Raw genomic sequence first — 14096 nt, 5'->3', positions numbered from 1 at the left:
CAGCGTCAGATTTATAGGGTAGAATTTTAGCTAGGGTGGTATTAATTATTTGAGATAAAGTAATATTCCATTGGCAATACATTGATAGTACTTGGGAGTTGGCACATCGTGACACTATCATCACCATGGTGGGCCACATGGATGATTGTTCCTCCATTGACTTCAAAAATGATTTCTTATATCCTTTGAACCGGGTCATTATGGGATTGAATATCCTATTGATAATTCGGGTCAAACAGAACTTAAGGTTATTGTTATATTAATCATGTATCCAATAAGCATGTTAAGATCAGATAACCAGCCGATATGGGACTAACCTACTTGATGGAGCCTTACCTTTTAAATTGGAGGTTTCGTTTCTTATCCGGGTATAGGTATAGGCGAATTCAACTAACTTGGAGATACTAACTTCTAACCGGTAAGCTGTTAAAAAAAATCGGATAACTGATATGTTAGTAATGAGTCCACTGTGATCTTAACGACACTCGTATTGTGTGACATGTTAATCATATATCCAACAATCCGCTAGGATTGGGTAATTCTCTGGTTAGCATGAATATAACTTGAAAGACTGAGAGTACAATTGGAGGAACCATGCACTGCCTGGACTCGAAGCCATGTTTTATTATGTGTGTAAGCCTCAAAACACTTATCCGAGAACGGTCAACATTAAATAATTGAATTAAAGGTTGCTTTTGTACAGTGTCGGGACTAAGGAGATAGTCATGGACACCCTAGGGAGTGTTCATACAATGACTTCACCAACTGCAAACCCAAAGCCTTTAATGGGAGTGGAGGAATCATTGCTCTATCGCAATGGTTTGAGAAAATGGAGTCTATCTTCGAGATCTGCTTCTGCCTTGAAGGAAGCAAAGTAAAATTTGCTGCCTGCACCTTCTCCGACAGGGCCCTCATATGGTGGAATGGCCATGTAAAGTCACTTACACTCATAGTGGCTAACTCAATGGGCTGGGAGACACTGAAAGATCTGATGAGAGGGGAATACTGCCCGAGGGGCGAAGTACAAAAACTAGAGCAGGAACTATGGGGCCTTACTATGAAAGGCTCTGACATAGTAGCTTACACTAATAGGTTTAGTGATCTAGCGGCTCTATATCAGGGGATGGTCCCCACGGAAAGCAAGAAAATTGAGAGGTATATCTGGGGACTGTTACCTCCATTTCAGGGGAACGTATTGTCTTCAAACCCCTCTACATTCGATAGTGCCAAACGCTTGGCACAAAGAATCATTGACCATGGAGTTCGTTCACAAGTAACAACCCCTGTCCGAGAACAAGCCAAAGCGATCGACAACAAGAGAAAGTTTTGGGACCGAAAGAAGAACCAATTGGCACAGAACCTCGCCAAGAAACAGCAAATTGTGGTTGTTCATGCTGCAACGACCCCTGTTATCCCTACACCAGTAAAGCAGTACGCTGGAAGTCTACCGAAATGCAGCAAGTGCAACTTCCATCACAACGGACCCTACCGGGAGATGCACTGTGCTAACTGCAACAGGAAGGGGCACACTACCCGTTTCTGTAAAGCAACGACTAGACCAATCACCCACGTCCCTGGTATTGGAGTAGGCCAGGCCTGCTACGAGTGCGGTGAAGTTGGACAGTACAAAAGGAACTGTCCAAAAGCAGGGAATACTGGTGGAGTAGGGAGAGTTTTGGCGATTGGTCATGAAGAAGCCGTGGCAGACCCTACGGTGGTCACGGGTACGTTTCTCCTCGATAACTCTTATGCATGCATACTATTTGATAGTGAAGCGGAGAGGAGTTTCGTGAATCAAAAATTTAAACACTTACTTAAACAACAACCACAAGCACTAAAAGAAACGTTCATCGTAGAAATGGCTAACGGGAAGACTGAGAGCACTAACGATATATACATAGGATGCACCCTCTCTCTAGATAGCTATTCATTTCAAATCGACCTCATGCCTGTCTCAATTAAAAGTTTCGACGTCATCATCGGCATGGATTGGTTGAGTCTCCATCGTGCTGACATCTTGTGTTTTGAGAAAGTCGTTCGCCTTAATCTACCTAACAGCGAAACCCTAGTTATCTATGGCGACAAACCAGGCACGAACCTTCAAATCATCTCGAGTATTCAAGCCCAGAAGTACTTAGAAAGGAATATCATGCGTTCCTTGCTCACATAGTTGATGTGAGCCAAAAGGTGAAAGACATAAAGAGCATCCCAGAAGTCCGTAATTTTACCGACATCTTTCCCGAAGATCTTCCTAGAGTGCCACCAGAACGCCAAGTCGAGTTCAGAATCGACTTAATTCCTAGAGCTACCCCTGTAGCCAAATCGCCTTACCAACTAGCACCACCTGAGATGCAGGAACTATCCAGTCAACTGAACGAACTACTCAACAAGGGATTCATTAGACCAAGCTTCTCACCCTGGGGAGCACCGGTCTTGTTCGTGAAGAAGAAGGATGGATCGTTCCGTATGTTCATCGACTACTGCGAGCTAAACAAATTGACCATTAAGAACCGGTACCCTCTACCGCGGATAGACGACTTGTTCAACCAACTTCAAGGAGCAAGCTACTTTTCAAATATTGACTTAAGATCCGGGTATCACAGTTACGAGTTTTAGAGGAAGATGTTCCCAAAACAGCCTTCCGAACTCGTTATGGTCACTACGAGTTTGTAGTGATGCCTTTCGGATTAACCAATGCGCCCGCAGTGTTCATGGACTTAATGAACCGAGTGTGCCGTCCTTACTTAGATAAGTTCATGATTGTATTCATCGATGATATACTTATCTATTCACGCAGTGAGGAGGAACATAGTCAACACTTACGACAAATCTTGGAAACATTACGATCAGAGAAGCTTTATGCAAAGTTCTCTAAGTGCGAATTTTGGATTCGAAGAGTCAAATTCTTGGGTCACGTGGTTAGCGAAGAGGGAATTCACGTGGACCCTTCCAAAATCAAGGCCATCGAGAACTGGTCAGCACCAAGGACGCCTACAGAAATTTTCGTCAATTCTTAGGCCTCGCTGGCTACTATCGCAGATTCATTCAGAACTTCTCAAAGATCGCAAAACCACTTACCACCTTGACCCAGAAGGGTGTGACCTTTGACTGGGAAGAAAAACAAGAGAAGGTGTTCCAAACGCTAAAGCAAGCTCTATGTAGCGCACCGATACTGTCCCTTCCCGAGGGGATAGAATATTATGTGGTGTACTGCGATGCATCCAACCAAGGGCTTTGTTGTGTTCTTATGCAACGGGGAAAGGTCATCGCCTATGCCTCAAGACAGCTTAAGACACACAAAGTCAACTACACTACTCATGATCTTGAGTAAGGAGCGGTGGTAATTGCTCTAAAGATCTGGAGACACTACCTATATGGTACGAAAAGCACTATCTTTACAGACCACAAAAGTCTTCAACATATATTCGACCAGAAGGAGATCAACATGAGACAAAGACGGTGGGTCGAGCTACTAAATGACTATGAACGCAAAATTCGTTATCATTCCGGTAAAGCCAATGTAGTAGTTGACGCCCTAAGTCGGAAGGAGTACTCAGGTCGTAGAGTCAAAGCATTGACTATGACTATCCATTCAAATCTGTCCACATAAATTAAGGAGGCTCAGCAGGAAGCCTTGAAACCTGAAAATGTGGCAGGTGCAACCCTAAGAGGAATGGATAAGAACTTAGGAGTCAAGGGTGACAGAGTCTTTTACCTCATTGATCGGATCTGGACACCGAAGCTCGGTGGTTTCAGAGACGTTGTCATGAACGAAGCACACAATACTCGATACTCCATTCATCCAGGTTCAGACAAGATGTATCTGGACCTCAAAAAGTTATATTGGTGGCCTAACATGAAAGCAGAAATTGCTACCTTCGTGGGCAAGTGTCTTACTTCTGCCAAGGTTAAGGTAGAATATCAAAAGCCCTCAGGTTTACTACAACAACCGGAGATACCTGAGTGAAAGTGGGAGCGGATTACCATGTATTTCATAACCAAGTTGCCCAAGACAACGGGTGGTCTCGATACCATTTGGGTGACCGTTGACAGGTTAACCAAGTCCGCGCACTTCCTACCAATCAAAGAAACTGACAATATGGAGAAACTAACCAGGACATACATTAGGTAAATCGTGCGACTACATGGTGTACCCATATTGATTATCTCTGATAGAGATAGTAGATTAACCTCAAGATTCTGGCAGTCGCTACAAAAATCCTTGGGGACGAGGTTGGACATGAGTACAACCTACCACCCACAAACTGATGGGCAGAGTGAGAGAACTATACAAACATTGGAAGACATGCTGAGAGCTTGTGTGATCGACTTTGGTAAAGCATGGGATATCCATTTACCATTGGTCGAGTTTTCATACAACAATAGCTACCATACCAGTATCAAAGTTGCTCCATTCGAAGCCCTCTATGACCGGAAGTGTAGATCCCCTCTGTGCTGGGCTGAAGTGGGTGACACACAACTAGATAAAGGACAAGTTCCTGACAGCACTCTCACTGGTCCGGAAATCATCAGAGAGATGACTGAAAAGATTGTTCAGATTCGTGAACGATTGAAAGCCTCTAGAGACAGACAGAAAAGCTACGCAGACAAAAGACGAAAACCTTTGGAATTTCAGGTTGGTGACCGCATGCTATTGAAGGTCTCACCCTGGAAGGGCATGATACGCTTCGAAAAGCGTGGAAAAATGAATCCAAGGCACATTGGGCCTTTCGAGATCATCGCTAGAATCGGTCCAGTAGCTTACAAACTCAAAATACCCCAAGAACTTAGCAACGTACACCCTACCTTCCACGTATCCAACCTAAAGAAGTGTCTGTCTGATGAGACTCTTGTTATCCCACTCGATGAAATCGAGATCAATTAGAGCCTCAACTTCGTGGAAGAACCAGTAGAAATCATGTATAGGGAAGTCAAGCAAACAAACAAATCCGTATACCCATAGTGAAGGTTCGCTGGAATGCCAAGCGGGGACCTGAATTCACTTGGGAGTGGGAAGATCAAATGAAACAAAAGTACCCACATCTTTTCCCTTAGTCCATGTGTATCACTTTAGTTTTAATTTCGGGACGAAATTCCCTCTAACGGGGGGATGATGTGACAACCCGTTAATTTCAATCTTGTAAAAGTCAAACTTGGGTCAACTAAAGTCAAAGTTATTGTTTTGATCTATCTTATTAAGTTTATCTTATTTAGTCTAGATTTAAAATCTCTATGTGTTTAAACCTTTTATTAGAAGTGTTACTAAAATTGGAAGTGAATTGCATAAACCCGAGAAGTCTTGCTAGGACCGAAAACCCACGCATGGCTTCAAGACTTCGGACCGAAAACTCTTCGGACCGTAAACGCCTCGCAATCCATTTTTAGCCGAGAACCCTCGGACCGCAAACAAGCTTGGACCGCAAACGTTTTCCCTCGGTCTTATCCTCTCGGTTCGCAAACCCATGCATGTGTCACGTCAAGCTTATCCTCCTATATGGACCAGGAACCAAAAACACTTCCTCACTTCTACACATTCTAACCGAAAACTCAAACTTTGCTCTCAAGTTCCTCAACCGAAAACCCATTATTCTCTCTCAACTATCATCCGAAAAAGCCTTGAAATTCCATAGGATCTTGCTAAGAACACCAAGTGTTCTTCATTTCATCAAGCAATCACCTTCCTTGTTCGTGATCTTCAGCCGAAAACGCTTGAATCTTCTTGTTTCACCAAGAACACCAAGATCACACCACTTGAATCTTCATGTGGCCGAAAACCCAAAGGTTGGCCGAAAACGCATTGCAGCCTTCCAAAATAGCTTCAAACACTCCTATTTGTAAGTAAACCTTACAAATTAGTTTATTTCCTTAACATACTTGCGATTATATTCACTAATAGTATACATATATATTACGTGAAATGCTTTTAGGACTCGTTTTGTCTCGGGATCTAACTTATGGAAAAACATCCTATATCGAACCTTCAATCGAATCACTCACATAAGGTGAGTTCATACCCCTACAATTTATCTTTTTCAATGTTTTTAGGGGGGGGGGGAATACAAGTAAAACACAATATAATTGTGTTAACATTTGCATGTGAATGCAAACAAACAAAGGAATTCTTATGCTTATAAATATTGTTAAAACCATTTTCAAACTCTTTTTAAACTATTTTAGATTTCTGTTTATATCAAAATCATATTCATTTGTATATTTATGTATAATTATGCTTTAACGGACTTAGGACTATTGCTAATACCGTAACTCCTGTTCCTTGTTTGGTTGTGGGCTTAGGGTAGGATCACTAGTCCAACTGTCGGCTAAATCACAATTATACATGCTAAATATATACATGAGTATTAAAACTCATTTCAAAAACATACTTAACTCATTTGTATATGCTGAACAAATGGGTATTTTCTCCAAATCATTTATAGTTCAAACAAACATACTAGTAAACTATAATTGGTATAGTTTAGAGAATCAATTCATACTATTTTCTAGATCAGAGAAACATTACGTGAATCAATACATACATATTATTACTTTTCATTACAAAGTACACTATTCATTTACAAGAACAAGAAGGAACATACATACTATACGTAAACAAGTTAGCTAGAATGTGAAATACTACTTCATGGTACTTAGCAATATCCTTGTTAAGTCATGTTTTATAACCAGAGTCTCCTGGAGGGAGAGTGTGAGTTTGTGTATAGATCTATACGGGACTGACAATCCCGCACCTTGGCTATTAGCTACAGCTGGGACCGGCAGGTCTACGGGTGACAAATGTCATATCTTTTTCGACGCCTGAAGAACGTCGTGTATTATACTAGTCAATCAAGTATGGTTATAACCTCATTCACATTAATCATTAACTAAACAATTTGGTTTACAAGACAAACATTTCTTTAGTGGTTTTAATTTAAACAAAACTACTAAAAGATATTATCTTCCATTACATACATACAGTGATGTTCACACATGAACAAGGCATACTATTTTTCTAGTAAAGATAGTTTACAAATATGGAAAACATACATTTTACACTATTTCAAGTACAAACACATTTTACACTATTTCAAGAGAACAGAACATACAAGCAGTTGGTCTTGGGTAAAAGACTACTTTTCATTTTAAGCAGAAAATATAGGATTTTCTGGGAAGTATACTAACATTTTCATGAAACAAATACAAACATTGGACACTAAATACTTATAAACTCACCAACTTAAATGTTGATACTCTCTTTTCAAAATAACTTGTATTCTCAGGGAACCAGTAGACATGTACATTGACACAGGTTTTGAGAAGACGGAGCATGTTCAAGACTTGTGTTTTATTTTGCTTTACATTTTGGTGTCATACAACTATACAAAGAACACACTTGTATTAACTATATTATTAATGTAATGGATGTTGTTGCTTGTTTTACTATTGTGCTTTGTGATGATATTGTACATGACGTCCTTCACCCCCGAATGTTTCCGCCATCTCGGTTTGGGGGTGTGACAAGCTTTGTGCTTACGATTTTCAGCTTATGTTTTCAGATACTTCTGGTACGAAGGGGAAGAGTCCGAGATGATTGCAGTGCACACACCACCTCGTTCCGCATTTTATATTACTCTGATGTATTGGGATGTTATTGATACACTTTGATTCACCATGATTTCTATGATGATGTTTTAGATAATAGTTTTATTAATTTAAAAACGAAAATGTTTAGTCTTAATTTTTGGGACGTTACACTAGCTAATGCTCTTGAATACCTCACATTTACCCAATTAGACATTAATATTTAATAACGTTGTGCAAAAAATCTTTCTCTTCATGCACTCCCATAGTGTCCCTCATTTTAATACATTGAAACAAATAATTCGATACTAAAAATGGACATGAGACCACGGTTTGACCCTCCATCCTTCTACTTCCCATCAACTTGTTTAGTTCACCAATATCGACTGCGCCATTGCCCCGATACGTGTCAACTACATCCATATATTATGTGTTCTTAGGGGATAACCTCATCTTGTGGCCTGCTAAGAGACAAGCCAGACTATCACAATCTAGCGGCGAATTCGAGTATCGAGGTGAGGCGGATGTCGTAGCCAAAACTTATTGGTTCTAAAATATATTACTTGAACTTCACACTCCACGACGTCATGCCACTTTAGTCTATTGCTACGACGGTTCGTCATTCTACTCATCCAGTGATCTTGTTCAACATCAACGTACGAAACACATTGAAATAGATATACATTTTGTTTGGGAAAAGTCGACATCAAAGACATTGATCATGTCCTTCACATCCCGTCAGCCTACCAATACACCAATATCTAAAAGGACTTCAGGGGCCTATTAGACGATAAATATAGAAAATATATATGTATTATTATATAATTGCTTTGTGTATATCCTTCCCTTAATTATAGGAAATTTCCCCTCCATTTATATTGGTTTGATGCTAATGAGAAAAACAAGCCGATTATTTAACATTAATTTAGTGGCTAACCAATCTTGCTTGTGCCACCCAATCATCACCTAAAGATTGCCCTCATCTTTTCACTAGTCTCATTACTCATATTCTAAAACACAAGCAAAACATAAGTTTTTCGTATAATGAGTTCATGGGTGAAAAAGGGGTAAATGCTACCCCAAACTGTAAATAAATTTTCCAGAAAGCAAGAAAGGTGATACCCAAATAAATCATGTATGTGGGATAGAATAAATAACATAAATAATGTTAGAACCTACATTTTAACGGATAGAATAAATAACATAAATAATGTTAGAATCAACATTATAACATTTTTATAATTATTGTAACAAAAATCAATTAATAACATTTCATTACAGGTAACGAAGTTGAAACACATTATTTTTTATCAATGACGACTTAAGCCGTCTAACATATAAAGGGAGATCCAACATTGGAATTATGTGTATGAGTAACGTTGCATTATAATGTTGCTAAAAAGTGAGTATATAGACTTTTGTTGATGTAACAAAAAAAAAAAATTTGTTGCGAAAACACGAAGTACAGAAACATAAACAATTGTTATTCATTAATAGAGCACAAATTACAACCATAAAATATTTCTTAATCTAAAATTCATCGTTTGCAATTGCAACATGAGTTCTGACCATGAAAAAGTTTTCATAGATGAACCCAGCAATTCCTCCACCGATGAGTGGACCGACCCAATAAACCCAATGGTCGGTCCAGTCACCGGACACTAACGCTGGTCCGAAGGATCTTGCTGGGTTCATAGATGCACCAGAGAACGCACCAGCAGCCATGATGTTAGCACCCACCACAAGCCCAACTAAAAGTGGGCCTAGCCCATCAAGAAAGCCCTTCTTTGGATCCACTAGAGTAGCATAAACAGTAAAGAGCAATGAGAAAGTCAACACAATCTCCATAATGACACCTTGTAATGAATCCATTCCGACAGCAAGTGTATGCACCGGCGTTGCCTGAAAGTTGCCGGAAAGAAGGTGATGTATAAGTTTTACTGCATAATGTACAACAACAGGCTTCTAAAGATTACTGTTTTAAAGTCAAATTTTACCAGTCCTCCGGTGAGGTAACTCAGGAGAGCACAAGCAGCAACTGAAGCAAGCAACTGATCAATCCAGTAAAGAACAGATCGAACGACGGTGATATGACCACCGACGCATAGCCCAAGTGTGACTGCCGGATTCAGATGACCACCGGAGATTCTGAAACCAGCGGAGATCATCACCGCCACCACTAATGCATGAGCCATTGCCACGAAAAATAGCCCCACCACCTCATTTCCCACCAGTTTCTCTGATAAATTCAACAAATAACCGAAGTTACATCCAACAATTCTCCAAAAAAATGTAAAAGAAATGAAGTTATTAAGTTGAATATGGGGGAAAATGTGAGCTATTCACCGGTTGTCATGGCAGCTCCAACACCAGCAAAGATGAAGAGAAAGGTGGCGATGAACTCGACAACGAGCGCTTGGATGCAGTCAGGCTTGGTCACCTCCTGGATTGAGCCGATCGCTATCTTCGCCATTGTTGCAAATCTGGAAGTTTCTGGTGATGAATTCAAACGAAAATGGCTAGAGTCTGATTTATAGGATAGAATGTAGCTAGGGAGGTATTATTTGAGATGAAGTAAGATTCCATTGGCAATACATTGATAGTACTTGGGGTTGGCACTTCGTGACACTATCATCACCTTCCCCACATGGTGGGCTCCATGGATGATTGTTCCTCCATTGACTTCAAAAATGATTTCTTATATCCTTTGAACCGGGTCATTATGGGATTGAATATCCTATTGATAATTCGGGTCAAATAACTGATATGTTTATAATGAGTCCACTGTGATCTTAATTCTTAACGACACTGGTATTGTGTGACAAGTTAATAATATATCCAACAATCCGCTAGTTAGAGATCTGTTTGTAACTACTTTCTGGTTAGTTAGATATTTGTTCTGTATATATGTAATAAGTTCTGTGTGATGCAATCAATCAATGAGAAGGTTATGCATTTTCTCTCATTTCATCTATTTCATTCATGAAAGTTAAAAAGAACCAACAATACTACACCTCTCGCGTGAATAACTCATATGATTTATTTGTTAAGTTAGTAAAGTCAATTGTTTAAATTTGGGTTTATGAACATGTTTGGAAAAAACTAGTTGTGGAAATTGGAAATTTTGGTTTTTTTTTTTGTATAGAAATGTTAGATAAAAATAGGTGAAAGGTTTTAAAAGAAGTAATTACATAAAAATTAAAATGGAAAAGCTCTGCTAAAAAGTTACAAAAGGTACTTAGAGTAAGGTTTGAATTATGAGTTTTTTTGTTAAAAAAAAAAAACAAATTTAATAGTATTTCTGAACAATTTTGTTTACTTCGTTACTGTGTCTTTTGAATTGGTTCATTCAAAATACGAATAAGCAAATATACATATTTTTCAATTTATAAGTTATGTAATGAATTACATGGTTCAAATAATTTACATTCAAATCTGTGTACTGAGGAAGTACCACACCTCACCTGTTAATTTATTATTATCATAACTCAACCCAAAATTAAAGTTCATATTAAAGTAATAAAAATAACCATTTAATTTACTCAAGTAAATATGGTTGAGAATTAGATCAACAAGAAGTAAACTCTTTGTTGAGAAATGTAAAAAGCAATTTCAGCCATCGAATGGAAAAAAATAAATGGTCGAGATTAAATGAGTTGTTAGACGGTTATAAATTATTACAAAACAATTGATTTCCTACAAATCATAATTATCAGATGATTTTGATCCAAAGTATTTCTTACCTTATCTATTTCTTATCTTATGCCAATTTTATACTAATTTATATGCCCATATAGAGAGATACATCTTTCATTTTTAAATGGATTGAAATTTTATATGGTACTTTTTATGAGGTCACATCCATGATCCATCAAATAAAAGTGAATAAATTATAGAGATGGTCCCGAAACTATACATTTTCATGTCCAGTCCATCCATTTATTATTATTATTATTATTATTATTATTATTCGTAATTTTTGTATTTTCCTTCTAATATTTTCTTCATCCTGGATCCCATGTTGTTTTTCTACCTTTTTTTTAATAGATAGATATAGACTAGCTATAAGATTTATTTTATTTAAGGAAGATGGAATATGAATTTTGATTATTGGGTTGTTCATGTTCTATTTTTCTATTTTGATTTGGTACGAAAAAAAGGATGATTAGAAGATGTTGAAGAAAAATAAAATAAATTAACGAAAATAACCTTAATTGAAATATATGATATGCAGTTATTACAATTGACATGATTTCGAGATAATCTAAGAACGACATAAGATTTAGGAAGCTAAATCAACAACAACAAAAAAAGACTATTTTATATTAAGAATGTAAAAATCAATAAACTGATCAACTAAACATACAGATTAGTTAAAATAGTTAAAATTCAGGAATTAATTTTACAATTTACTCAATAAAAGATGTATCATACCATTGATAATCGAATATATTATTTCTTTAGGCCAATGATTTAAAGAAATCGGCTATCCTTATCTTGCCACCCAAGTCTTCTTGCCCACCACGTTATCTAGTTTTCTAGTTTATCTGGTTTATTTTTTCTAGTTTATCTTTTCCAATCGTTTCCTTTTATTCGGTTTTTATTCTGTATTTAAACCTTGGGGCATGAATGAAATCAATTAGCTTTTGGCAATATTAAAATATTTATGGTATCAGAGCGGGTCTTATAGATCTGTCTCCTAAGAAGCCTTCGACGACTTCATCATGGCCGGAGGAGAAGAAATGTCCAACAAAAACGAAAACAACACCACCAATTCCCCATACTACATTCATGCCTCCGATTATCCAAAACAAATGCAAGTAAACGATCCCCTCACAGACAACAACTATAACGATTGGTCACAAGCGATGTTGAATTTCCTGTTCGCCAAAAATAAAGTTGATTTTATCGATGGGACAATTCAGAGACCGGAAGACAAATCATCCAACTACATGCCATGGATGAGATGTGATGCGATGGTGAAGGGATGGCTGACCACGGCTATGGAGAAGAACATCAGGGGCAACGTGAAATATGCAAACACTACATCAGAAATATGGGTTGATCTGCAAGAAAGATTTGGAAAAGAGAGTGCACCAAGAGATTATGAATTAAAGCAATCTCTCACTAACACCCATCAAGAAGGTATCTTCATTTCCGCTTATCACACCAAGTTACAGGGTGTTTGGGATGAGATTCAGTCAGTTTTCCACGCCCCACGGTGCACTTACAATAAATGTGACTGCGATATTGGAAAAAGATTGAATAAAGCTAAAGAGAATGAGAGATTGTATGAATTTTTGAAGGGTTTAAATGGTGAATTCAGCACCATCAGGACCCAAATATTATCCATGAAGCCCACTCCTACCCTCGAAACTGCCTGCCATCTTGTCTGTAACATCTTGTTCTTTCAGGTATTTACCTTTTCTCCCCTTAATATGTAATTATTTTGCAAAGTGACCCTTTATGACATTTTCGTTTTTTGGGGGTAGCATGGGTACGCGGGGCATAAATGATGGTACACTGGGCGTACCTGGCCTGGCGTGTGTATGTTGGGCGTACACCAATATGCGGGGCGTACGTAGCTTGGACCAAACCCTAATATTTAGGGTTTGTGCCCAATTTAAACACTATTATAGCCCCAAAACCCTTCCTCTTATCGGCTCCCAACCCTCATATCGACCCCCTTGCAAACCCTAACCCATTTTGGCCGTTTTTGAGCTTTTGAGTGAGTTGTGGGCATCTTGTTTGTGAAGGAAGATCAACAAATAGGGGGTTTTGCTCTCAAGTCCTTGGATCCAACATTTTCTCTTCATTGTGCACCATTTGGAGGTATAAAGCTCCAACCTTCACTCATGTTTCTCTAGATCTTGGTTAAACTTAGATTTTTATCCCTTTTTGTCTCAAAAGCTAGGTCTTTGTGAGTATGAGGTACTCCAAAGCCTTTAAGATGTCCTTTCATACATTTTAGGGTATTTTAAGTCATAAAAATGCAAGCTTGGATCTTGGTTTGTCCCCATGCAAGAGTTATGGTGTAGCGAATGATTGAATAAGTTAGGTTTTTAGTGTTGGGTTCCTTGTAGCCATGCAAAGGCATAAAGTTTGCAACTTTATGGCCTTAGAGGTTTTAATAAGCTAAGATCTGAAGTTTGTACGTGAGGTCTTAAGGCATTAAGACCTTAATGGGTGTTTTAGCCTAGGGTGCGTACGCTGGGTGTAAAATGGTGTACGTTGTGTGTACTGCACCTCGATCCCGATCCCCTTTTCGTATCAGACGTGTACGCGGGGCGTATGGCCCAATACCAGCGTTTGGGCCATTCTTTTGGGTCGTGGACCATTAAGTTTTGGGATTTTGAAGATTGGGTCGGATGGTAAGGGCAAATGACCTTTTTTCCCCCTAATTAGGATATTGGGATTTTTGGACCATTTGTTATGCTTTTAAAAACTCGGATTCTTGTAACATTCATAAAATTCTTGAAAATTTTAAACTTTTTAAACAAGCCCAAAACAATCATTGT

General features: G+C 38.5%; 2 protein-coding genes across 2 annotated transcripts; one reads left to right on the top strand and one right to left on the bottom strand.

Moving 5' to 3' along the window:
* Positions 1 to 9041: 9041 nt before the first annotated feature.
* LOC145122715 (aquaporin TIP4-1-like) lies at positions 9042 to 10147 on the bottom strand. The gene is made up of 3 exons (XM_079058282.1): positions 9925 to 10147; positions 9576 to 9817; positions 9042 to 9480 (listed from the first exon to the last, which is right to left on the bottom strand). Exons 1-3 carry the CDS (start codon positions 10049 to 10051, stop codon positions 9109 to 9111), a joined length of 741 nt encoding a protein of 246 aa, XP_078914408.1. The 5' UTR covers positions 10052 to 10147; the 3' UTR covers positions 9042 to 9108.
* Positions 10148 to 12302: 2155 nt separating this feature from the next.
* LOC145121498 (uncharacterized) lies at positions 12303 to 13445 on the top strand. Its single transcript, XM_079057234.1, has 2 exons — positions 12303 to 12992; positions 13335 to 13445. The coding sequence occupies exons 1-2, from the start codon at positions 12303 to 12305 to the stop codon at positions 13443 to 13445; spliced, it is 801 nt and encodes a 266-aa protein (XP_078913360.1).
* The last annotated feature ends 651 nt before the right edge of the window (positions 13446 to 14096 follow it).

This window comes from Lactuca virosa, chromosome 6 (genome assembly GCF_052849685.1).
Source record: "Lactuca virosa cultivar CGN04683 chromosome 6, Lactuca_virosa_CGN04683_v6, whole genome shotgun sequence".
NCBI classification, from domain to species: Eukaryota; Viridiplantae; Streptophyta; class Magnoliopsida; order Asterales; family Asteraceae; genus Lactuca; species Lactuca virosa.
This window is presented reverse-complemented; position numbering and strand designations above follow the sequence as displayed.

Coding starts and splice junctions, on each gene's coding strand:
- LOC145122715 (XM_079058282.1), bottom strand. CDS start 10,051: ATGGCGAAGATAGCGATCGGCTCAATCCAGGAGGTGACCAAGCCTGAC. Junction 9,818..9,924: donor TGGAGCTGCCATGACAACCG/GTGAATAGCTCA, acceptor TGAATTTATCAG/AGAAACTGGTGGGAAATGAG. Junction 9,481..9,575: donor GTTACCTCACCGGAGGACTG/GTAAAATTTGAC, acceptor GGCAACTTTCAG/GCAACGCCGGTGCATACACT.
- LOC145121498 (XM_079057234.1), top strand. CDS start 12,303: ATGGCCGGAGGAGAAGAAATGTCCAACAAAAACGAAAACAACACCACC. Junction 12,993..13,334: donor GTAACATCTTGTTCTTTCAG/GTATTTACCTTT, acceptor TTGTTTGTGAAG/GAAGATCAACAAATAGGGGG.